The 26,664-nt window shown below is 36.4% G+C and overlaps 1 protein-coding gene across 1 annotated transcript in view; it reads right to left on the bottom strand.

Moving 5' to 3' along the window:
• The window catches only part of PCDH15 (protocadherin related 15), a 403,619-nt gene that overhangs the window by 219,262 nt on the left and 157,693 nt on the right, over positions 1–26,664 (bottom strand). Inside the window, exons 9-10 of the mRNA XM_070946499.1 lie at positions 13,882–13,990; positions 3,208–3,320 (exon numbers count right to left, since the gene is read on the bottom strand). Of these exons, the coding sequence (XP_070802600.1) occupies positions 3,208–3,320; positions 13,882–13,990 (222 nt within the window). The remainder of the gene's footprint in view (positions 1–3,207; positions 3,321–13,881; positions 13,991–26,664) is intronic.

The raw sequence follows: 26,664 nt of genomic DNA on the forward strand, positions 1-26,664 counted from the left end.
ATGCTATGAGATTCCTGGAAACCTGGCACTCAGACAAATCAGTGACCAATCTACATATAGAGATAAACTGTATTCAAAAGAGACAGGGCTACTACAAAAGAAATGAAAAGAACAGCAGTCTCTCCAGCAGCCAACACCAAGATAAGCAGGGCTTACACCAGAAAAACAATCAAGCAGAAAACAGTACCCTAATCAAGGAACAACCAGCAAGGAAAACCTCACCGCCACCAACACCGGCTGGGCAAGCTACTGTTTAGAAACAGGGAACAACACCTACTACACTAACACTAATGAAGTTACCTAGTTGGGTAAAGAATTGTTCAGAAACTCAGAGAAAACCAAGGAGTCCAGTAATATATTTGTTAGTTTCCTTCACTATAAACTAATGTTCCAGGCTGTTTGAGCTAATGCAACTAAGGCTGTCTGAAATATATAAAAAACCTAGTAATTAACTAGCAATTCCTAGTTAATCCTATATGGCAAATCTTGCTCATGCTTGAGAGATCAAAAGAAATTCCAAGATGGTAGGTGAAATGGAAACAAATAATGGCCAATTCCCTTATTTTTCGGACTATAAGATGCACTGGAGTATAAGACGCACCTTAGTTTTTTGGGAGGAAAATAAGAAAAAAGCTGATTCACGGGTGGATTGGCCTCCCAGAATACCCCTAATCAGCTGTTCCCAGAGGTGAACTTTAGCAACAGGTTTGTTGGTTGTGAGCTCTGCGCCTTGCTTTTTTTCTGAAGCTCTGTTTCAGAGGCTTTTTTTCTGAAGTTCTGTTTCAGAGGCTTTTTTTCTGAAGCTCTGTTTCAAAGCCTTTTTTTTTTTTTTGAAGCTTCGTTTCAGAGACTTTTCTTCTGAAGCTTCATTTCAGAGGCTTTTTTTCTGAAACTCTGTTTTGGAGGCTTTTTTTCTGAAGCTCCATTTCAGAGGCTTTTTTCACCCTCTGAAACCTCCATTTGAGAGGCTGGGCCGGACTACATTCGGAATATAAGATACACCCAGATTTTCACCCTCTTTTTTGGGGGGAAAAGGTGCATTTTATACTTTGAAAAATACGGGTACTTCATATTATTGACATATTGACATTAAAAACTAGACAGTTGGTCCATGTAATCACCAGAAGTTGAACTGAACTCAAGAGAGTTCAGATTTACTATTTTGACTTCAATAAAGACAAACGTTCAGAATAGTTGCTAATGTTTCAAACATCATAAAGTCTCTACTTCTTTCAGGCAGGATAGCTGAGGTAGCTAGGCGTAAGACAGTCTAAATAAACATATGTTACCTTTCTCTGGCCTTAAGGATTTCCTAAGAACTTTACCTTGATTTTTTCTGAGACATAGCAAAGGTGAAAAATACTTGATTAGTGACTCTGAAAGTAAAGCAGTCTAATCCTGCATTATTCCCAAGGGAATGTGATGTACATAGTTCTTGCTTAGTAAGTATGCTTTCTAACTCTTGTTAAAGTCTCTGAATGTGCAAAAAAGTTACATTTTAGAGCAAAATATTGACAGGGAGGGAAATGTTTTAATCTCTCTTGGGTGAAAAGATAAAGAACAAACACATTGCAAATGGGAGAGGAGAGGCCTTCTAATGATAACTGCACGAAGGATAATAATGGAGAAGTGTTGATAACCTGTACTAGATTCATACACGTTAAGCCATAATGTTGCTTGTTGGTTCTGATTTTGGCTCTGATGAAGTATGAACCCAACTATTCATTTTAAAAAAAAACAAAACCTTACAGGTCAGTCTTAGTTGAATTTTTGAAAAAAAAACACATACACATTGAAGTCTAAACTACATTATTCTGCTGAGATGCATATTGTAAAACATCCATATCTGTACAGGATGATATGACATATCTTTCTAGTATCTTTTAACACTCTTCTGCTAAATGAAGCATTGATGTGCCTAAAGCATGTGGCAATTATTAGTTTTACAGATTGATACCCTTGCTTATTATCCACTCAGCTGCACACTAATCAGAGTAATTTGAATCTAATAATGCCGGTAAAAAAAAAATCTATTAATAATATAGCCAGTTATAAAGCTACTAGAATATGACCACAGAGAATTATAATGGATTTTCTAAAAAAAAATTGTATATAGCTATATTACTGCTTATACCAGCACCAACTGTTTCAGTATAAATGAATAGGCCTTTGCCACATTGAATTTGACCATGTAACTATGTAAAAACCATTTGTGTCAATTCCAATTTTGTATTTTGAACAGCCAAAGAACTTGTATGCAATGAAAAATGTAAAATAATTTTAAAAACCTGAATAATTGTCATCAAATACTGGTATTTTATTACCAGACATGGGCATGCATGCATGCTAACAAAAGATTAAATAATAACCTTTTAAAGATAAAAACTTAATGGAATGGAATGGAATGGAATGGAATGGAATGGAATGGAATAGAATAGAATAGAATAGAATAGAATAGAATAGAATAGAATAGAATAGAATAGAATAGAATAGAATAGAAACAGTTAACATCCAGTCCATAACAAACACTTGGATAAATAATATTGACATTGATCAACAGATAGGAAAATAAATTTGTCAGTCAAATTGCTATGCATCTTATATATTACACTGCAGAATTTGGCTAAATTATATCATTCTCTTCACTCAAATAGTTTAAAAAACTATGTGTTATTTTACATCATTGTAAGGTGCCCAGGTTAGTTGCAGAATCGGGAGGTCTTGAAAGTGAAATATTAAATTAAAATTAAATCAGGAAGACTCAATGCCGCAAGTAATAATTTAATCCTATCTTTGTAAGATATTTTAAATTCTACATTTCACAAGATGCAGTTGAAACACAGCTTTATAAAATTATGACTTAGGTTAAAATTCTGAACCTAGGAGCAAAACTCAGCAGATTTCATCCTGGCTGAGCATAATGTGTAGAACTATTAACCATGATACTCACTGCATGTTAAAAATCTGAAACTGGGTTTGTAGACTGTTCTCCTTAAGTATGAAATAGATAACTTTTCTCCCATTGAGCATTTTAATCAAAATAGTGTTATAATGATGTGGGTTGATTACTTCCATTTTGACTTAAACTAGTGAATTATAAGTCAATATATTTAAGGGACCACACTTCTTTGGAAATATTTCATTATAAGCTTACAGTTTTCCATAGATTCTAATATTTACATAGAAATGAGAAATCAGTGAATTTACCTTAATAACCAAATCAAATTTCTGATGTAAGTCCCTGTTTATCGGCTTTAGAAGGCTGAGTTTAGCAGTGGTAGCATTCATACTGAAATATTGGGAATAATCCTCAGGAGTCCCTAGAAAAAAAAACACACAAAAATCACTCTGGAAAACCATAAATTCATTTAAATGATGTTCATAGCATTTGTCTACAAAGCAATCAAATTAATTCTGCTGTATTTTTTTTTTAAAAGAATGAAATATGTATGTTAGACAATGTGCATACAAGTAATAGTGTACCTTGATCATGTAAATATAGGATGCCTAGGTACCAATATATATAGCAAAATATCTGATCATTAGCTTCTATACTGAGCTATAGAAAGGAGATTTAGAGAAAGATAATTGAATAATAATAACTATTATTATTATTATTTTGCATTGATAGTGTCCCTCTAGAGCAAGGGTGTCAAACTGGCGGCCTGTGGGCCGGATGCATCATGCACAGGCTGTGGCCACCCCAGGTCCGCAAAGGCAAAAATTGTTGTAATATGTTACGATATGTCATGTGACACGATCGAGGTTTTTCACTCATGCTCTAGAAGTTCGAATCAGGAATCTTTCCCAATCTCACCTGGTTATATTATATTGATGTTTTCATGGGAAAAAATAAATAATTACTCTTTCCACTCCACTAATTTATTCATTTGCTAGCTACTTTTAATATGGTTATATAAATTTATATTTTATTTATAAATTTATATTTAATTGCTTTAGTCTCATAAAGTGCCCTGCAAGGAGATCTGCTAAGACCAAGAATGGACACTTTCTGACTGTTGGGAGTTGCTGAACTTCTGATGTGACATTTATAGATTTTTTCCCCCTGGAATTCTTTCCCTGCCAATCCTTCATAACCAAGGATGGCAATAGCATTTTCTATATCTGGAAGTTGGCACAACAACATAAAAGATTTTATTGGTCTGTGTGCATAACTTTAAAAAATAAAAATAAAGATAACAACTTTAAGTACAAGCAAAGCTAAACATAACATCCATTTGCAATGTAACCACTTGCAATGTTCCTTTGGGAAACACATTTTGATTTTCTTAACAGCACTGCTTTTCAATTGCACAGCCTATTTCTCACAACAAAATAGCACTTGCTAGTGTTAACAATTATACCTCTTGCTGTGCTGACAATATGTGCATAGAGAGCATTCATGCACAAAGCAGATAAATGCTTCTTCCACTGCATAGGCTTGTAAAGCTATTTTCATGGTTGCATTTTGAAAATGGGGTCCTAAATTCAGAATGGTAATTATTGCATGAGGCCGTTTTCTCTTCCCGGATTGAAAAACGATAAACGGAGATGGTTGCAATAACATTGACAAACAACCATTTGACATTATACATAGTTCATGGGATGGCATGTGAAATTATAACCCCGTGCTTGTTTTTAATTAATAAATAACACATCTTCTCATTAATTAATTACAAGATTTACTAGGCGCTCACTAACAATTTTGAAGGCCTTCTATATCCCATGCAGGTGGGCAAATAAGCCCACATAAATCAAGATGCCGTTATCGAACTGATTGTTAAACTAGCAAAAAGAATCCTATGCATGCACATGGAATATTAAAAGAAGATTACAGAGATAATACAATTAAAAAGGCAATAGAGTCACAGAAAGGTAAAAGAAGAAAGGAGGCAAGAGAGACTACCCCATTTCTCAAAAAATAAGGCATCCCCTGATAATAAACCCAATCCGGCTTTTGAGCGCATACGCTAAAATAAGCCTCACCCCGAAAATAAGCCCTCCCCAAAAATATTTAAATGCAGAGCTGGAAATCAGGTAAGATGGCAAAAGCAGCCCACTCTTGCTCCAAGCGCCCCAAAATAATAAGAGCTCCCCAAAAATAAGGCCAAGCGCTTATTTCGGGGTTCAAAAAATATAAGACAGGGTCTTATTTTCAGGGAAACATGGTAGAAATGATTGCTCCTGATGCTGTAAAACAGGCACTCAGTATATGTTTCTGGTAGGATTTTGGAGCTACAATATTCAGGGGGTTTCCAAGTAGCCCCTACCATTCACCTGTGAAAATATTTGAAAGTACACTTCTGAAAATGCTTTCAGCTCTCTGGATGACACAATATAGATCAGGGTAGGCAAGCACTGAAGGACAGAGTTCACCTTTACTTCCTGATTTTCTGCAGGTATGGAAGAGGCCATCTGATGATATGATGACATCAGAGGAAGTGGCTGGGTTGAAACTCTACAACTCAGTTTTAGGGAAGGAGAATTAAGGATAGGAATGGGAATGGAAAGTTTTTTTGAGGCTTTTTTACTTGTGCCTTAATTGTGGAAATCTCAAGGTCAAGTTGTCTTGGTCTAGCAAAATATTGTAAAATAAGAAAAAAAAAGGGAGGTGAAAATATTAGCTAGGAGAAATTGCTAAAGAAAAAAATAATAATTTTGTGCATCTTATATATAAAAGGTAAAGTCATGTCAGTTGTTTCAGTCTAAAGTCAGTCACGTCTGACTCTCGGGCACGATGCTTATCTCTGTTTCTTGGCTGAGTGAGCCAGTGTTGTCCGAAGACAATTTCTGTGGTCATGTGGTTAGCATGACTATATGCTAAAGGCTGGCAGAACGCTGTTACCTTCCCACTGAAGTGGTATCTACTTGCATTTGCATGCTTTCAAACCGCTAGGTGTACAGAAGTTGGGCAAGCAACAGGAGCTCACCCTGTGAGTTTGGGTCTTGAACCCAAGCTGTCAGCTCTCCATCTAAAGCTCAGTGCCTTTAACTGCTGAGCCATCACTCCCCTTGCATCCTATATATAGCCTTTTTAAAATTCTATTTTTGTATACACTAAAAATCTATTATACGGTATAGAACAGTTACACGGATTCAATGATATGGTGAAGCATTGATTGAGGATTGGGCATATTTCATCTGAAATTTAATGGTATTGGAATTGCTCAAGCCATAAGAACAAATCAGCCTGAGTTGTTTTTCTTTTAATTAAAAAAAAAATCCCCATTTTATATCTTCTGGTATTTCTCTAACAAACAACAACTATTTCAATTTAGATGAATATCATGGCACATTTAATTTAAACATTTTGATGGTTATTGGTTCATAGATGACCAAGCTGTACTTTATAGTCACATTACGGTCAAAGACTATTATTTACAGATGCAGTTTATTTTATATCTTAAATTTATTTCCATCTGTCTAATTGTTTTCTGCCATCCTCTATCACAGGGGTGTCAAACTCGCAGCCTGTGGGCTGGATGCGTCATGTGCTGGCCACGCCCACACCCAGTTTAGTGAAGGGGAAAAAAGTCACAATATGTCACGTGACACCATGCTAGCATGAGTGGGATGTGTGCCCGTGCACTGGCCAGCCACTCATGTGGCTCAGTGGCCAATAGGCCATGGCCCGGTAGTGGGCCGTAGCCCACAGGTTGGGCTTAAGGCATTAGCCTTCCCAAGCAATGATCTCACCTGAGCCTATTTCATCAATGTAAGACTAAAATCTATCTAAGCTTCCCACTCTGACACATCCCAGACTTATTGGGGTTATTTCCTGGAGTCACAGAGAGGAAAATTGCCTTGGAAATCAGGGGAAAGAAAGCACCAATGTAGGAATGGATTTGCTTTCATCTTACATAGACTTAGAGCCACAGTAATAAATAGCACTCCTCCACAAACCTGCCTTCTCAAGAAATATAGCTAATCTTTGGCTGATAGACAAAAAAGAAATTCTAACCTCCCCACTTCCAGAAGAGATAAATAAGGAGTCTGAAAGAAAGAGCTATGTATGGATATTTGAAGAAAAAAAAATCAGTAAACAGTATTATTTGAAACATTTCCAAAATCATTTTGTAAAAAAATGACACAAGCTGAGTGTCAAACCCCGGTTTCCCCCTCGGGATTTGCCTTGCTGGGGGGAGGGAAGCTCCTGGTATTAGAGGGGTTGTGAAACTGGCGGCTGCAGCGGCATGCTGAAGAACTGCTGAAGAAGCCACAGTTCAGCTGCATAGCAGGGAGGTGGGGCAGTGCAAGGCAACCAGGATCCCCAACGATCAGCTGGGCGGGGAGGCGAAAGTGTTGGCACAACAGTCAGCTGTGAGGCCTTGCGGAGCAGCTGGCAGGGCCCAAACGGCCATTGCAATGCAAAGCTGCCTTCTGGAAGAGGCCTGCGCCGGGGAAGAGCATGGCCTGCCTACATAACCACGCTGGGGGGCAGATGCTCCAGCACTGACTTTACATCCTGACTGCATTTGCTTTTTGGAACTCATTTGCATGCCAGAGTCTGGCTTAATAAACCTAGTTATCAACCACACAAGTGGAGTTGTTAATGCTGGGTTAGGTCCGGTGCTCGGACCTCTTGAGAGTGAGAAAGGATGGGCATGTTAAGAACATATCAAAATAGTCCTATGGAGTATCAGAAGCTAGCAACTGATACTGTATACACATAGAGAAAGAAATTTGTTTAATTCTTTTAATTCTTTTAAATTTTGTATTGGATGTTTTTTATTCTTGGCTGTTCACAGCCCTGAGTCCAGCAGGAGAAGGGCGGTATAAAAATTTAATAAAATAAATAAATAAATAAAATAGAGAAAGAAAGACTAAACTGCATGCTTTTTATTACAGACTCTACCACTGGAGTTATAAATTGCATGATCAGGGAACAAAGACTGGGTCCCTGGATAGTTTCTATTAATTACAGTAGATAATAAGGAGCTACTTAGTTAATAAGACAGTTCATATGTTCATTTTAATCTTTCAAATTAATTATGATAGTGGTGAAAACATCAGTCTAGACACCCGGAGATGGTGAATTAAAACAGTGGTTCCTAACCTTCATGGTTGCACTAGGGACTGATTCCATGGAGAGAGGTTTTTCCATGGACTGGAGGGCTGTGGTTTCAGTGCTACCTGCATCCCATGGATTGGGCTTCACTTGTTTGAGGGGCCCGGTTTATTTCATGTCATGGCCCTGTGCTTGTCCATGTACCGGAGGTTGGGGAACCCTGAATTAAAGTCTTGCCTTAGGCATGAAAGCTAATTGGGTGACTTTAAATAATTATGGGGGATATATATGTGTGTGTGTGTGTGTGTGTGTGTGTGTGTATAATTTATATTTGCTGATAAAGAAATAAAGGGAGACTAGTATAGATCTATTTCAAGCTATTTAGCTCTCATCAGCTAGCCATACCCTTACTAGGATTCGAACTTGGGCTGCATGAATATTAGGCACTTCTACCCTTTTAGGGATATGTTCACAATTACATGGGAAGAAACCTGAAATATTAACTGTACACACATATATACCCGTGAAAACTTACATAGACAAATATATATAAGAAATATATATAATATTGTTCCTCTTTTTTGTAATGTTTGATATTTTCTATGGTATGTTTTTTTCTGCCCCTCACACTCTGTTTCATAGTCTTTACTAAACATCGAAACAAACTTTTTAAAAACTTTCACTATTTTACTTTAAACCAAAACCCCTGGGTAGCACTTCTGTATAGCAATTTCACGTAACTATGATGATTGAACATGGTTGCCATTTGGAGCCGTGGTACTTGTCACAATGGCTACATCTTAACAGATTTATATTCTTCCACACGTTTCTGTCTTGATGGAGGTTTCTACGACTGCTGAATTAACCATATGTTAAATGAAATGTGAACACAGATGTTTCACATAGTAAACCAACTTATAATTAGTTCATCAAATGGGCTGAGAAGTCTGAAACGTCCCAGCTCTGTAAATCTAGCTGTAATATAATCTATTCTTCTCTACTTTACTATCTGTTACTCTTACCAAAAACATGACAATTTTTTTAGCAATCAATGACAGCTGAGCAGCAAGAGGAATTGAACTAATGGAAGAAAACAGATGTAGATTCTGAAGGTGTTTAAACAGAAAAAGAAATACATTTCACAGGTCAAGTGGATGTTCAGGAAAAGTAATACAATTTGCAAAATTGCATCTGAATTACCTAGGCATATAATTATATGAATTGTTCAATGGGTAAAAGAGGGATTGTGCTCTTCTATCAACTTTGGATGTGTGTGTGTGTCAGAGAAACTTATTTTAGAAATCTGTGTTAGAAACTGATTTAACTGAAATCTGCTAAGAAGAAGTACTATGGTGATGCCACTTCAGCTGATGAATTGCCCTATGAAAATCAGTAGCTGGGGCTTCTATCTGTTGATGAAAATTAGCAACACATCGTCAAAGTGACTGAAATAGATTTCTGTAAATATTAGACCCGGGTGCTAGATCTGAGCATAGGACAGCAAAGGGGTTGTGGGTAGTGCTTGGCATCATATTTCATATTTCCTTAATATTAGGGGCATGAAATCTGATGGTTCAGGATAACCTATTCCATATTGGCAAGGAAATGATCTTATGATTAAAAAGGAGGTCAGAGAATCTTGCAGCAATTTTAAGAGTTCTAGATTTTTGTGGATCATTGTTTGGTTCACTGGAGACAAGAAATATTCCTCCTATCCTGATAAACTACATTGTGATTCACAGTTGTGTCACAACAAATATGTTTTATAAAACTTCATAATATTCTTTGTTGCTTTAAAATATATGTAGTGTTCAGAGAATAAAGAAAGTATAATGTGGAAATGTTATTTATCCATGTTATTAAGGATGGTATATTTTATTTTGTTCTTGGGTTGAGGAACTTTTGATTTATACTCTGAAATCTCTGTCATAATATTTACAATGGCATCCCACAAATCTGTTGAAATTTTGTTTCATCTTCTATTTAGATAGGATCAAATACTTAATTTTGATTCCTTGCAGCAAGCTACTTTTGTTATATTTTGTTACAGCTTTATTGGGTATCTTCTGCCTGTATTGTATACTGGAGATGGTTGTGCAATTGTTGCAAAGCACATCCTACCTTCAATTTCTTCTACTTTTTCCATAATAAAACAATTTGGATTAAATGACCCAGCTTAAATTCAAACAGAAACTAAATCCTGATTAAGTTATTGGAGATTTGAATAAGACTTTTGAAGTCTTATTCAAAAGAAAAGCTGGATTATATCTTACATGTTGAATAATTAAAACAGGAATCCATTTTATTCCATTTAGTGGTTTATTTAGGTTTAATCCAGTGCTTCTTTGGTAAAAGAAACATGTATCACAGCAACTTTTAACTTAAAACAGTGTTCCTAGTTTATTTCTTTAGTTGTTGAATCCTGCAAAACATACAGTAAGTTCACGTCTTCAAAGGTCTACCCTGGACTTCCGATGGCTCCACGTTTCCCGAATGGACGTTCCTTTAGGAGCTCCAGCCCCATGATTCCGTTTGCCGCTAGAACAGCAAAAATCAGCTGTTCTAGTGGTTCGAAACTCTCCCCCAGGGAAAAAGGGGGAGAGAAGAGCAGAAGGGTCTGGGTAGAGCTCCCCTAGACCCCCAGGCTTTTTTTTTTTAAGCCTGGGGTTTGCCGGGTGAGAGCTCCCTGAAAGCCCTTCAGTGCTCTGGATCCGGGACGATTCTGCTTTAAGCAGAACAAGGGGTCGCGACCACACCAGCAGCGCAATTTTAAGGACTAAATTCAAACCTGGATGCTGGCAGAGCAAATCAGGAGAACAAAAAGTGCAAGTATTAAACTTTAACTCCGTTTAAAAGAAAAAGGAAAAAAGATGGCGCTTAAGGGCGTTTAAAACGAAACTTATAAGTGAAAGTCATCGTTAAAGCTGCAACATTGTAAAAGCTACCGGATTACGTGGCAAGAAAAAGATTTAAAGTGCTAGTGAAATGAAAAAGACTACGGTATTGACTTTAACTACTTTATACCTCTAAATTGAGTGGAAAAATATTGGATTTATTGACCTGATAGCTGAACAAACTTAAACTGGGATTTGAAATATGGCTGACATCAAGGATGGAGGATCATTACTATATGAGCCAGCAAATTCACAAGTTGTGACTGTAGAGGTTTTACAAGAACTTTTAAATTTCTATACTTCTGCTATACTGGAATCAATTGAAAGGACTTTTCAAAATTATAATCTGGAGAACAAAAATGATTTGCTGGCTGGAAAAGAGGAAGGAAATCAAATTAACTTGTCTTTGGAGCAGGGAAAAGAGTCTGTCAGGGACACAATGGAAGATACCACATTGAAAACAGAAGTTTTGGCAGAGGCTTCTATGCAGTTAATTGAAAAGCAGCAAATAGACTCTTTCCTGCAGAATGATAAACTTTATTGTGATAATTCTTGGTTTTACAGACAGAATCAACTTTTAAGAGAGGAAGTGACTGATTACATAAGCAGGAAGAGTCGAAATGGAGGTTTCAAAATGAAGGAGATAACTTTTAGGAGAAAGCGATCTTCAAAGATGCATCAGTCTCAAATCTACATCCAAAATTTTTTGAAAATAAAAGCAGGGGAAGGAGCAATGCTGAGGGAGAAAGTATTATTGAAAATAACTTTACAAAAACTTTCAAAGAGACATCAACTTCAAATCCAAATTTTAAAATTTTCAAAAATAAAAGCAGGAGGAGGAGCAATGCTGAAGAAGAAAGAATTATCGAAGAAAAAGGACTGGAAAAAATATAGAAAGAAGGGAAGAATTGAAGATTTTTTTGGGGGGGATTTTGGCTATAGGTTGAGAAGCTTAATTAAATTTGTATTTTTAAAGTTTATTCTAAGATAAAGTGTGTTATTATAATTGGTTTTGGATATAAAAATGATAGCTTTTTAAGAGTTATCAAGGTAAAAATGATAGCTTTTTAAGAGGTATTGAGGTATGAAAATGGCTAATTAAAAATTTGAGGGATATTTTTCTGAAGGGCTTGAAATTTATATTTTGAGAAATGACTTAATGTCTTATTGATGTATTAAGAGATTTTTAAAATGTTTAATATAAGATTATAGTATTTTAAAGATATATGAGATAAAATGTTTAAAGTTTTAAAATGTTTAATTTTATGAAGGATTAAAGAGGGAAAAATATAGAAATGGTTAATTAAAAATTTAAGGGATAGTTTCCTGAAGGTTTTGGAATTTATATTTTGAGAAATGAATTAAGAAGGTCTTATTGATGCATTAAGAGGTTTTTAAAATGTTTAATATAAGATTATATTATTTTAAAAGGTATAGGTGATAAAATGTTTAAAGTTTTAAAATGTTTAATTTAGAATTTTTAATGCTGAATAGTTAGAAATTGATAATTGGTTTATGAAGGAATAAAGAGGATAAATGTTTAATTTAGAATCTTATTGAAACTTATCCATGTTTGTTAATGCTTGTAATATTGGTAAAGTTACTGGATTATATACCAAGAAAAAGGCTTTTATATTCAGGAAGAAAGAATTTAACCCAATTGATTTTGAGAGTTTACAAAAGGGAGGTTGATGAATTTGCAAAAGAGGAGTTAAAGAGTGTGAGGGAATTTTAAACTTTGTAGTAGGTTAGTGTATTTTAGCTTTTGCTTGTTAAATGTTATACCCTGTTTTTGCTCTGGGAAGTCGGTGGTGGGTGGGTGGGGGAGGGTTGGGTTGGGATAAAATTGTTGAATAGATAAAGGTACAAATATAAAAGTAAATGTGGGGAAAATGTTACAACAAATGAAATGATAATATTAAGATATGATAAATATTGGAGGAGTAAGAGGAAAAAAGATGTATTCAGATGATACTCTGATTGATTGATTATATATTGTATGTATGTTTGTTTATAAAAAAAATAAAAAAAATTCAATATTAAAAAAAAAGGTCTACCCTTTAGCGGGATCTGGTGATGCCAGTCTTGAGCATTATTTTGAATTAAGCAGCTAATTTTGAACAAGTGCCACTGTTGATTATCTAAGCACTGCTAATTGCAGTGATTACTAACAATGGAATTGTAACACAATGGTGCAATGAGAAACAAATGTAAGACAAATATGTGCTTGGTTGCCCAAGAAATTGAGAAAAGATTACCACTAAATGCAACATGTAACTAAGGAGATATTTAACCACACAATAAGGAATAGAAGTAACTGCTTTCTATCACCCAATAATGTTAGTATCTACAGCCCAGAACTCAGATTGCTAAAGATTCCCCAAGTTTTTTCATCACTTTGAATCTCCTTCATTTAACTGGAGATATCATCAGTAATCCCGGAATCTTTTGCAATGGCTTGTTGTGTTATGGTGCACGTTGTACTTTGATAACCAAAGATGGTTCATAACCAACTTATTCAGAAGAAAAGTGGCAACTGACGAGTTGAATGTAAGGTCTGATAATTAGAAGACAAGACAGTATGAGTCTTTCACACAAAAATATCGCTTTGTTTTCATGCATATTGCCACTGGTGTCTCAGTGTGAAAATATAGTGATTTATTGCTGTCTACTATGATTTTTCTTTTACTAGTGCAACACAACAGAATCAACGACACAATATATCAATAAGCAATTGATTGGATTCTTCTATCTACTTCCTTTATTATAAACAAAGGAAGGAAGGGGCTAAATTTCCATAATTCGTAATAAACAAGACACTTAGGAACCATGCAAAAAAAGTATTTGCCTAGAACAACACCCAATATACAACACAACTCAGTATGAATCCATCATTTGTTTTCTACTCTCCACATAATCTTTGCCTGCCTCCTCCTATTGCAGTCTTTGTGAGAGACAGTGAAATTATCAAATACTAACCAACTAAGATGGAATAGAGTATTCCTGGGCGATCAGAAGCAGGCTGGATGTTGCGATCCTGATCTATAGCTTGTATTGGTGGTGTAACATTGATTGGGTTTACCCGTGCCTGGAATGAAAATTAGATGCGTTACAGTAGTATTCTTACACAGGATTTTATTTAATAGTAAGGCATGATGCTGAGTACATTAAAAGGTAACAATTTTAAACGTAAGTAGTATAGTTGTATAAACATATCGGCTTGAAGAACTGAATATGAACTAACATATTAGTTAAAGTGCAATTTCAGGACTGGTCCAGATTTATTAAACTATATAGATTTTCCACATATCCTTTAAGTACATAATGGAAGGTATTTCCATCATAATGTTATGAGTTTTTCTAAACACTAAAAAGGTGTTAGTGCATTATAATAGATACACTGTATTTCTTCTGGGAAGGAGACAGAACTTATTTAGCTATAAGCTAAATGCTGGAAAAATTTGCTCAAGTATAGAAAACATATTTCATGATAATTATTTGTTTAAATTATTCTTCCCCCCCCCCAAAAAAATAAAACAAGATAATATGTTTTCAACTCAGTGATATATTTCACTGATATATTTTACTGGCCAATAAAGATGTCAGGGATTGCATATGCCCTCAAAGCCACCTTAATTCTGACATTCTATGCAAAGACAATTCTTCAAACAATCAAAGGTTAAGATCATTAATGGAAAGATAGACTTTCTTTTAGCTATGCAGCTGACTCATTGGTACAGTGACCATATTTTCTTGGAAAAATAAAGGATAATCCTGAAAAAGATCAAATCTGAAAGAGGTTCATAAGGTTTAAAAAAAAGAGGGGGGGGTATGTAACTGCTTTACAAAGGAAAGTTCAAAAGCAAAGTCAAGGAAAACTCTACAAGAACATATATTCTAATAAAAAATATCTAAAAGCCATAAAAAGCTAAGAAGCAAGTAATAGAAAGGATTTCTGCAATCAGACTGTGCATTAAGTGATACCATTTGTATGGTAAAAGTTAAATGGCCAAAATAAAGGACAAATGTGACTTTTTGCAAAATGAATAAATCTAAATGACAGCTTTCTAAAATGAAAGACTGTCCTTTATAATAAAGAACGTTATGTTCACAGTACATGCTGGAAAAGAACCACTTGGCAATGCAGTGATCTCTGGAATCATTAAAGCAGCCATAGCTTGTTTGGCTTCTTTATAAATTATTGTTGGTAATCTTGAACATGTATATGAGAACAGCTATTCTGCTTCACTATTTTCCTAATGGATAATTCAAAGAAAGGTGCTTTATATATATATAAAGCACCTTTATATATATATGATTGGTATTGCTTACTGTAGTATTTTACATATGGAACATAGGAAATGCATTTTTTAAAAAATATACAGGCTCTAAATCCAAAAGTAATTTAACTGTGATCCCAGTGTTGTAATAGATGTGATTTGATTTGATATAAGCTGCAATCAAAATACTGCTGTATAAGAAGAAATACTCTCAAGGAAAAAAAAAATCAAACCAGGAGAAAATGAGCTTTATCTGCATTTTTTTTTTCTTGGAAACATATTGCTGAATTTCAAAGCATGTATGCAAAATGAGCTATAAATTAAAAAAAAAAAAGTAGAGAAAAACAAGTAATTATCCATAGCAGGCTTCTCTTGAATTCAGCATTATATACTTGTTACATAATGCGACAGAAAGATAAACTGTGAAATGTTTATTTAGAGGTACCAACATTGGAGTATGCATGCTATAATTTTAAACTTCTATCACAATGGCATTATCTTATTAGGGATCTTGGATTTTTTTTTAAAGTTAATGATTTGCCTTGACATAAGTATTCAGCAAAATTCTAACACAGAGAAGATTAAAATCAATATTACTGATCTGACTTTTTTGTTACCTATTTTTAGAGACTATGCTGACCGCAAAGTCCAACGTATTGCTAAAAAAAAGCAGTTTGTGTGTGAAGTAAACTATCTTATCTGGATAGTTTAAATGAACATAAAAGTAAAGGGTGGAGGAATTCACAGAATTTTGTGCACAACCACCATTACTCCACATTTTCCTCTGATTTACAAATAAATTGCATTTCATTTATTTTTTCTTTGTTAAAAGAGAGGGATGGTTTGTTCAACTGTTGATTGGTGCCAAAAAAGAATATTTTTTGCATATTGATTGGTAAAATTAATGATGCAGATAATATGAAAAGAATCTGAACATTACCTTTTTTGGGGAAAAAAAGACATTTAAAAACCCTACAATTCCATTCTGTCATTGTCATGCATCCAGTTAAATAATTAGAACTTTGTACAACTCTCTGCATCGTATAGATTACCCCGAAATTATTCAATAAATGACAAAGAATAAGACCATGAAAAGAGCAAATGCTCATTTATTACTTTTTGCTTCTGATATGCAAGTCTAGTTTTCTCAGCACACATAAACAAATATCCAACTATAGCATGGATATGCATATCGACACACAGAAGGATTGAGATTCAGATCTTGAAAAGCACCATTTCAGACCCAAATAGTTTCATTAGTTAAGGAACTAAAGGACAAATGTACATATTAACAATCGTTTGAATAAAAAGAATGAACATCTTTCTCAAGTTGACCTTGGCAGATCCATTTAGTTTTCCGGGCAATACTATGAAAGTGGATTCTTATAGCCTTACATAGTACAGCATACACTATTACTGTAGAAACTGTAGGTGAACACATTCCCAAATGGCAAACATCAACCTTTGAGTTTGCTCTATGTTGCAGGTGCTAAATCCAGAGGTCAGTGGTGGGTTGCTCCTAGTTCTGTCCGGTTCTTTAGAACCGGTAGTAAAAGCAGCAGGAGGCTCCGCCCACCCACCCAGAGATCATAATTGACAATCGGCGCATGTGCACATGCACTCCCGTTGCGAACCAGTAGTAAAGGTAAGTAGAACCTACCCCTGCCAGAGGTGGTATTCAGCAGGTTCTGACCAGTTCTGGGGAGCGGAAATTTTGAGTAGTTTGGAGAACCAGTAAATACCATCTCTGACTGGCCCTGCCCCCATCTATTCTCTGCGTCCTAAGTCCCAGCGGATCGGGAGGAAATGGATTTTGCAGTAGCCTTCCCCAGAATGGGGAGGGAATGGAGACTTTACAGTATCCTTCCCCTGCCACGGCCACCAAGCCATGCCACGGCCACCAAGCCACACCCACAGAACCGATAGTAAAAAAATTTGAATCCCACCACTGGCTAAATCTTTTTTAAAATTAAACAAATTAAAGTAGCTGAAAACTTGCATTATCTAATTCAGAAACAAGAACAGATTGAAAGTTGATTATTAATATAAAACAGGTGGTTAGTGGGCACTTACATAGTACTGTCATGGATGCAAGAACTACTTTATAGGCGAGTAGTACATTTGATCCATAGCCAGCATGCCAACTTAAAATTTTGAGAATAATTGTACTTTATATACTATTAAGAGATATAGAATAATCTTATCACTCAACATTGCTATTATTTATGAATTAGTCCAAGTTTACATTTTTGTTTGTTCTGGGATGATCAGCAGGTGATTGGACCTCAAACAGGACACTTCTAGAGTCTGTTACTTCAGCAACAGTGTAGCTCTAATTAAGCGCTAACACAGATGCAGAGACATCTGAGTAGCTCTTAGGGCTTATTGACACAGCCACTTTCTCTGACTCTCCATCCCTTCTCAGAACTTGGAGGAAGCATGTCAGCATGCCCTCACAGCAAGACCTTAATATCAACTGGAAAAGAGCTTGCTGAGTGGTTGTTTTTACAGCTCTACTGTGTGACCCAAAACAGGGTTGGACAATTTTCTCAAGATTTCACATGAGAAACTGGGACTGTTGGGGGTGACTGCCACCATCACCACTTACCTGCCACTGCTGCCACCGTATTCTCCACTGCAGGCCACATAGGAACCACCCATGGGCCGGATGTGGTCTGCAGGACATAAAATGCCCAGGTCTATCCTATAAGAACAGCAACTGGTAAACCTCTTTCCTGAAATTCCAGTCCTGCCAATTGTGGGAGAGGCCACCATCAAATGCCCTACATAATGCCTATTAGAATAGCAATAGCACTTGTATACTGCTTTGTAGTGCTTTATAGCATTCTCTAAATGGTTTACAAAGTCAGCATATTGCCCCCTACAATCTGGGTTCTCATTTTACCAACCCTGGAAGGATCAAAGGTTGACTCAACCTTGAGCTGGTTAGAATCAAACTGTTGGCAGTCGGCAGAATTAACCTGTAATATTACATTCTAACCACTGCGCCAGCACATGCTTAACAACTCTTGCATGTCTTAATTATACCATCAATGTATCTGCCATTTAATTCTTTACCAGATGAATATTTATAGGCCAGCCACTCACTAGACGGTGGCAAAGAATTTGAGATTTTTTGTCTTTCTTGGTTGCTCTCTCTTGGTTGTTCAGATTTGTTCTACTCAGATATAGAGATTAGATAAACATCGTTGAAATGAAGGAGTTTGAGAAAGGGTATAAGTGACTTTTGTTGTTATCACTGCTCTTTTTTTTTTTTTTTGCAGGAGCCAATCAGTAATTTGATAAGTCAATACTTACTTTTAAATGCAGCATACTAAGTGGCTATAGAAGTTAAGATTTTGGTTTTCTTACAGGCAAAATAGCACTGCATGATAGGCAGAGCAACCAGATGGAAGGAGAAGTGTCTTGAGCTGGGATATGAACAAAATACTAGAAACGCTTATTTCATTGCTGACTTCTGGCTGATCAGCAACTGATAAGATGGAGATGTTGTCATGAGGCCATGCCCTCTACAAATAGCTAGTGGGGCATATCTGTGCTGCAGAAGAGACAGCATGTGATAAGCAGGTTGTGATTCAGAGAGGTGAAAAATACACAGATTTTCCTTTGTGCCCCAATATTTTGCATGATAGATAGTCCATCAAGTTAGCTGATTTTTTTTACAGCTGTTCTGGAACTCCTGACTGAATCTCTGTCTCAATTCCTCTCATCTATTGCTGAAGATACAAGACTTGGTTATAAATTCAGCTAACTGTGGGAAATTGTGAATTCTTCTATTTAGTTGGCCTTTGCTCTCTATTTGTCTTGGGAGCAAAACCCAGTTTTACAACTTGGGCCTTGGTGCTGTGACATTGGATTGGGTTCTGCTGCTATACTGTCTTTCAAAATTATCATTATTGCATGGGTGAATCAGTTTAATTCCCATATACCAATATACATAAATTACCGGTTCTTTAGAGATTATTTCAGTCTATGGTGCTTACTTTAAGAGCCGTGGTGGCACAGTGGTTTAAATGCAGTATTGCAGGCTAATTCTGCCGACTGCCAGAAGTTCGATCCTGACCGGCTCAAGGTTGACTCAGCCTTCCATCCTTCTGAGGTGGATAAAATGTGGACCCAGATTGTTGGGGACAATATGTTGATTCTGTAAACTGCTTAGAGAAGGCTGCAAACCACTGTGAAGCGGTATGCAAGTCAAAGTGCTATTGTATTGCTACTGAGGTAATGCTTTGGTCAGGAATATTATGATCAATTACATTTTACTTATTACTCTGTCTTGTTTTTCAATATGCATTCATAAAAAATTTAGAAACTAAAAACTTGTAGCCATCAGCAGGTAAATATGATATGCTTATCCCATAATATGGTAATGAGAATATGGTAAGATTTTAAAACTGGCCATTGTATTGCTAATCAAAAACCATAACATAATTCAAGTTTAGGGTCAGAGAGGTCATTTTCTTGCTGTGCTCCAAATTAAGCAGTAGTTTGAAGGTATAAATGTCCATCGACAAAAGGGCTTACCTGAGAGATGTTGAACTATACAGCCTACATAGTTAGAAATGCTGTCCTGAAAAATGTTAAAGGTAAAGGTTCCTCTCACACATATGTGCTAGTTGTTCCCAACTCTAGGGGGCAGTGCTCATCTCCGTTTCTAAGCTGAAGAATCAGTGCTGTCCGAAGACGTCTCCATGGTCATGTGGCCAGCATGACTGAAGGCACACGGAGTGCTGTTACCTTCCCACCAAAGTGGTCCCTATTTTTCTACTTGCATTTTTTATGTGCTTTCAAACTGCTAGGTTGGCAGAAGCTGGGACAAGTAATGGGAGCTCACTCCATTACGCGGCGCTAAGGATTCGAATCGCTGAACTGTAAGCGTCTTAGCCACTGAGCCACCATGTCCCTGAACAATGTTACTCATTTTCAAATAACCATTATCAAAACCATTTTGCAAACAAGAGAATTCTAACTTCTTAAACCAACTCAAGGAATACTATTTTAACAAGCACCACACACTCCAACCTTTATGTTTAAAGACAATACTGAAGTTTTGCAAGTTGCATTTACAGCTTTTCATAGCTTGTGCTATTAAAAAGGCATGCTCTTTACTCTAAAGTAGATTTAAATACCTTGAGGTGTTTCACAATGATTATTATATGTAAATTGTGCCTGCAACTTCAGGTGCTAATGTCCAGTGTCCTAGTTATCCTTTCTCTCCAAGATGATACTTGCTCTACAAATGTATTTTTTTTTCCATTTGAGACTATACCTTCTACAGTGATTATGATCATTTCTCATTAGTGGAGAATCTGTGGGGAGATAGGGAACAACAACTCCTTAATATGTGCGGTTCTGCAACTTTCAGCGTTCCCTTGAAACTAATATTTCTCTTCTTGTTTCTCAATAGCTTCATTTTGGTTTTGCTACTGTCAGCACTTCTCACCTGACTTTGTTATTTGAAGAGGAGATTTTAGCATTACTAGAGTTTGTATTATTTCAGAAACTGCATATCACTATCTATTATAGTAAATTTTGAAATGCTTTACAATGGAACAATTAAAATACAATAACATAGAATAGAATAGAATAGAATAGAATAGAATAGAATAGAATAGAATAGAATAGAATAGAATAGAATAGAATAGAATAGAATAGAATAGAATTCTTTATTGGCCAAGTGTGATTGGACACACAAGGAATTTGTCTTGGTGCATACGCTCTCAGTGTACATAAAATAAAAGATTAAGAATACCGTTAATACATACATTTCAAAAGGAAAAAAGGGGTGGGAGGAGGAAAAACACAAAATCCATTCATGCCATATTCCGAGAAAGTTAGGGTTAGGGTGAAGAGATTTAACAGATTAACAGAGTTGGAAGGGACCTTGTAGATCATCTAGTCCAACCTCCTTCCCAAGCAGAAGATCCTATACCATTTATAATATCTGGCAGTCCAGTCTCTTCTTGAAAGTTTCCGGTGATGAAGCTCCCACAACTTCTGAAGGCAAGGTGTTCCATTGGTTGATTGCTTTCACTGTCAGAAAATTTCTCCTTATTTCTAGGTTGAATCTCTCCTTGATCAGTTTCCATCCATTATTCCTTGGTGCTTTGGAAGGGGTCAAGCTATTTTCGAAAGCACCTGAAGGCCAGACAAGGAATAATGGATGGAAACTGAACAAGGAGAGATACAACCTAGAAATAAGGAGAATTTTTCTGACAGTGAGAATAATCAACCAATGGAACATCTTGCCTTCAGAAGTTATGGGAGCTTCTTCACTAGAGGCTTTCAAGAAGAGATTAGACTGGAAATGGTGCAGATTCTCCTACTTGGGTGGGGGGTTGGACTAGATGACCTACAAGGTCCCTTCCAACTCTGTTAATATGAAATAAAATCTGTCTACCACACAGCCTTTTCAGCAGTTCCAAGAAGATTCCACAACCAATTGCACTCTGATACAGGTGACCTTGAGGGCACAAATAAACCCCTAAGTGGCTCAAACTTTCTCAGGTAAAATGCTAAGACCAGGTGACTGCAAAGAAATATGATCCTTCCAACCCCCCCCCCCCCAAATCCTGTCAGAATAATCCCTCCATAGCCCCCATCATCCTGTCAGAACCAATGAAGCTTCTTGGATGAGAAGTGAACTGTCTTCGTTTTCCTCAAGGAAAAAACAGTCCAGCTATCTTTTGAAAAAGCACCTTTGAGACAACTATGACCTGGATGATTGATTATCTTCCCAGACATACCTGATAATACTTTTACCATTTGCCAATCTAGTTTTTCAACTAACAATAAATAATGCAGATCAGTAGTGGGATTCATATCCTGTCGCTACCGGTTCGCTTGTGTGCGACGTTTCTGCGCATGTGCAGAAACCCGACATCTGGGCGGGTGGGTGAACTGATAGCAACCCACCACTGACGCAGATTCTAAACTCACATTCTATGTTCAATATTCATCATCTAAAAAGTCTCTGGTAATATAAAATAGGCCACAGAAAGTGATTTATTTCAAACATTTATGCAAATTATTAAAAGTTTAAATGTATATTTACACGCCTGTTGTAAAAATCTATCTGAGAAAAGGGAAAGCTTTGCATGTTTCCTATTTCAGTTTCAGCAGCTTGTGTCAGAAGTTGTAAGTGTTTAGGACAGATAAAATAGCCAATCCATATAGCTTACACTCATTTGCTGTTGTCTATCCTAACTCCATCTATTATTACAAGATACACCTTAAACGGGTTATCCTGGCAATAGTGAGCTACCAAGGCAAGCTCCTTTTCCTCTGAAAGTCTTAAATCTTTAAATTTAAAATCTGGGGAAAAAAAGTTTATTAATTGATGAGACTTATTCGGCCATGTATAACTTTGGACAACTTACAACAACCATAAAAAATGGTAAAGCCCTAATAGCATAAGGCCAGGTTCCTTGATGAACTGCCTCTCTCCAGTTACATCCACCCATCTCATCAGTTCTGGCAATAGGGGCACGTAGTAGGAAGTTTCAGGGTTTGTTAGCCAGAAATGTTGTCTGGCAAGACCAAGGAAAAGAGCCTTTTCTGCCATGGTTCCTTCTCTGAAGCATGTGTTGGAATCATAAATACATTTTCTGTTACAAAATTTGTACTACTCCAAAGAAGTTTCATATTAAGAGCTATGTTCCCAATTGGAAACCAATGGATATTTGTCTCAAGGCATTAGGGGCTGAGATCAGGGGTGGGCTCCTGGGGGAACCTGGGGGTTCATCAGGGTTCGGGCGATCCTCTAGTCACGGATCACTGGGGTTTGGCGAACCCCCAAATGCCACACTCACCTCATCCCTCTCAGGAGTCTCTATGCACCTGTTCATCATTCCAGGTAAGTACAGGGGCTGCGCGGAGGGTCTGGAAGGGCAAAAAACCAGACCTACCAGAGGTTACAGAAGTCCAGAAATTGGCCTGTTTTTGGCCTCCCGGAGGCTCAAAAAAAGCCTCCAGAGCCTGGGGAGAGCAAAAAATGCCCCCCCCCAGTTGTGGTGCAGGCGGCTGAATAGGCCATGCCCACCATGACCACGCCCACCCAGCAACGGAGCAGCGAACCTGTTAAGGATCTGAAGCCCACTACTGGCTGAGATAGGATATACAGTATTATAAGGAAATGGGCTTTATGTTCCTATCTTTCTGACAGAATGTCCCACCTTCCATGTATTTACCAAACGTTCCATCTAAAAGTTATAGATGACTTGGAATTTACATGCTTATTCTATTCTGCCCTTTTCATAACATTGTGAGACCATATACAGTTCTGCCATCCAAGCACAAAAATCTCTTACAATAAGAATATACATATACATGCTACAATGTTCCTTCCTTCCTTCCTTCCTTCCTTCCTTCCTTCCTTCCTTCCTTCCTCCCTCCCTCCCTCCCTCCCTCCCTCCCTCCCTTCAAACAACCAAAAGACACTCAAAGTCAGGAAAATAATAAATTAAAAGCAGGTGGAGTGTGGAGTGGGAAGGAACTAATTCACCCATCCTTGTCTCTACTGTCTCGCTATTGACTGAAAATCTTCAGACATTCTATCTGATCTGTTCACATTATTACTTTTATGGTAGATTAAAGATACAAGTGATTTTGTCCATTCATATTAAGACTGAACAAATAAAAAATCAAACAAAGGGAGGAAAGGCGTTACATTAGCAGAGCTCTGCTAATCTATCTATGTTTAGAACAATGGAAGGAAAATCTATAATTATCTTTTCTGTGGTTAATGTTTCATGGTTACATAGGGACAATTTCCTTTAACGTGATTCATAAATGTGTATTTAGCAATTATTGCAAACACAATTTAAATTTCATGGGTTTTCAAATTAATTATATCTATAGCAAACTACACGCTTTAAACGCTGTGACAATAATGCAATAACACAAAATCTTTTCAAAACCATTAATGAACAATTTGTATGATAGCCTGGCAATTAAAATTATAATTATTGCTGTGAAAATTGGCAATTTGACAAAGTTGAAAAATCTTTTTGATGAAAATTAGCAGTAAGATAGTTTCATCATAATGATTTATTTATATTTCAAAACTTTTAAATGATTGGGTAATCACACACAGACACACACAGACATGTTCTATGTCTATCTATCTTCTTTCTCTTTTTTTAAAAAAAATATTTTTTTATTATTAAATCTTCTTTCTCATTCTCTTTCTCTCTCTGTCTGTGTGTGTTTGTGAGTCTGTGTGTAGGTAAAATTAAATCAATATAACAATGCATTCATTTTTCCTTCTGTTCCTCCTCTCCTGATTTCCCATTAGTGTTGTTTCTTCAGAAAAGACTTTTGAGGCATTTCATTATATTAAAAACATCCTATGGAATAATTCAAAATTTTAATAAGTGAAAAATTGCAAATAGGTACTGATATCTGATAAATCCTGGGAATATTACATGGCTGTTGTTCTGGGAAAATCTAGAGGCAGGAGTGTAATGCGTATGATAGCTTCATTGGAGATAACTCTTAAGAAATAAATTACCGGTATGTATATATAGATATATAAAGACATACTCAAACTTCTAATGAAGAATTTTGATTCCAGAATGGTAACATAAAGTAAGGAGGAGTCCTTATTACATGAAGATTTTCTTGATATTCTGAAGGTTGTGGAATATAACCTCTTCTAGTGCAAAATTCAATGTATCAACTTTTGAAAATATATTTTTAAATGCATAATTTATTCTCTATTTTTACTATTTTACATAGTGTTCACTGTTACAGCTGCAATAAAAGACTTACCTGGAAATAAATCCTATATACAGAATGTATATAATGTTATATAGGCATACATGTAAGATCATCATCTAAAAATATTGTTTTTCTTTTGTCTGAAATGATTAATTGCTTCTTGTAACTTAGTCGACAATTGCTTTGAGACTCTAGAATTGGGAAAACTATGTTCTACCATTAGTGTTTGGTTATCACTGATAATATGGAAGGTAGGGAAAAAAGCAAAAAAAACCCGAGAATGATAGAAATAATATATATGGGAACTTCAGCAACGTGCAATGCATGAACACTGGAGTTCAAGAAGGGTTCAGTCTTCTTTCATGATTTGGATTACATAGAATATAAATGTTCAAAGTCTACAAAAAACTCCCACATCCATTCCCTTCAGTGTTAGGCCTTGTTCCCAAAGTCCAAGTCCACCTACTCAGCTTCTCTGTTTATATCTATGAATCTTGGCTTTACTTCTCTTTACTAAGGATGTAAAAGCAATGTCCTCCCCAATCACTGTCACCTTTACTACATGTATACATAAATTATATGTTCCTTATTTGGTTGCTTGGTTTACCTTTGTTTCTGATGATCTGGTTGACTAATGTTTCTAGCATACGAGGACTACATTCAGCATTAGAAGCAAATGCAAGATTTACAAGCAAACCAGAGGTGGGTTCCAGCAGGTTCTGACCAGTTCTGGAAAACCGGTAGTGGAAATTTTGAGTAGTTTGAAGAACCGGTAGTAAAAATTCTGACTGGCCCCGCCCCATCTATTCTCTGCCTCCCAAGTCCCAGCTGATCAGGAAGAAATGGCGATTTTGCAGTATCCTTCCCCTGGAGTGGGGACGGAATGGAGATTTTACAGTATCCTTCCCCTGCCACACCCACCAAGCCATGCCCACCAAGCCACACCCACAGAACCGGTAGTAATTTTTTTTTGAAACCTACCACTGAAGCAAACATAACAATCAGGTCTTGCTTTGGTTAACAGAGCAGGAAGATGGAGTTCTGTCTGAAGACCTCTGAATTCTCAAAGTTTTTTGTGGGAAATTAGGGTACCCACAATTAAAAAATGAGGGGCAACGAGAAAAATGGGGGAAGCAGTAGATTTGTTTCATCATGTTATTTCCCTTACTGAAATTATTATAATTTCAAAGTGTTTATTCTCATGACACTTCTATTTTTCTGCTTCTATTTATAAATATACTTCTATAGAAATGCTGATGTAATCCACCCTGATTTTGGGGGTTGGGAATCATGGGTGAGGCCGAACTATATAGTATATAGCTCTTCTCCAGCTGAAAGCACTTTGTATTATGGAAATATTTGCCCATCTTCCAAGAGGAAAAGACAACCCATCCTCTAAGCTTCACGCCTTTCCACATTAACATTAGTGCCAATTTCTTTTAATTAGCCTTGCCATTCTTTATGCAGCCCCATGCATATAAAAATTAATTATCTGTAAATTCACATCTTCATAATTTCTAGCTTTCATTTCAGTTGTTCTTGGTGACATTTTCTTAAGAACACAGTTATCAGGAGATTGCACATGGAGAACAGACAATGTATCAAAAGGTTAAAAAAATAAAGAGCGAGAGCAAGAGTGGGTGGATGAGACTTGAACAGAAATATCAACACATAAATAGCATATAAAACTTTAAACTTCAGCTACCACATGATGGAGGGTTTCTGCTTTGAGACTTCAGAA

Source organism: Pituophis catenifer, unplaced genomic scaffold (assembly GCF_029215685.1).
Source record: "Pituophis catenifer annectens isolate HBS135680 unplaced genomic scaffold, rPitCat1.0.hap2 SCAF_6, whole genome shotgun sequence".
NCBI lineage: Eukaryota > Metazoa > Chordata > Lepidosauria > Squamata > Colubridae > Pituophis > Pituophis catenifer.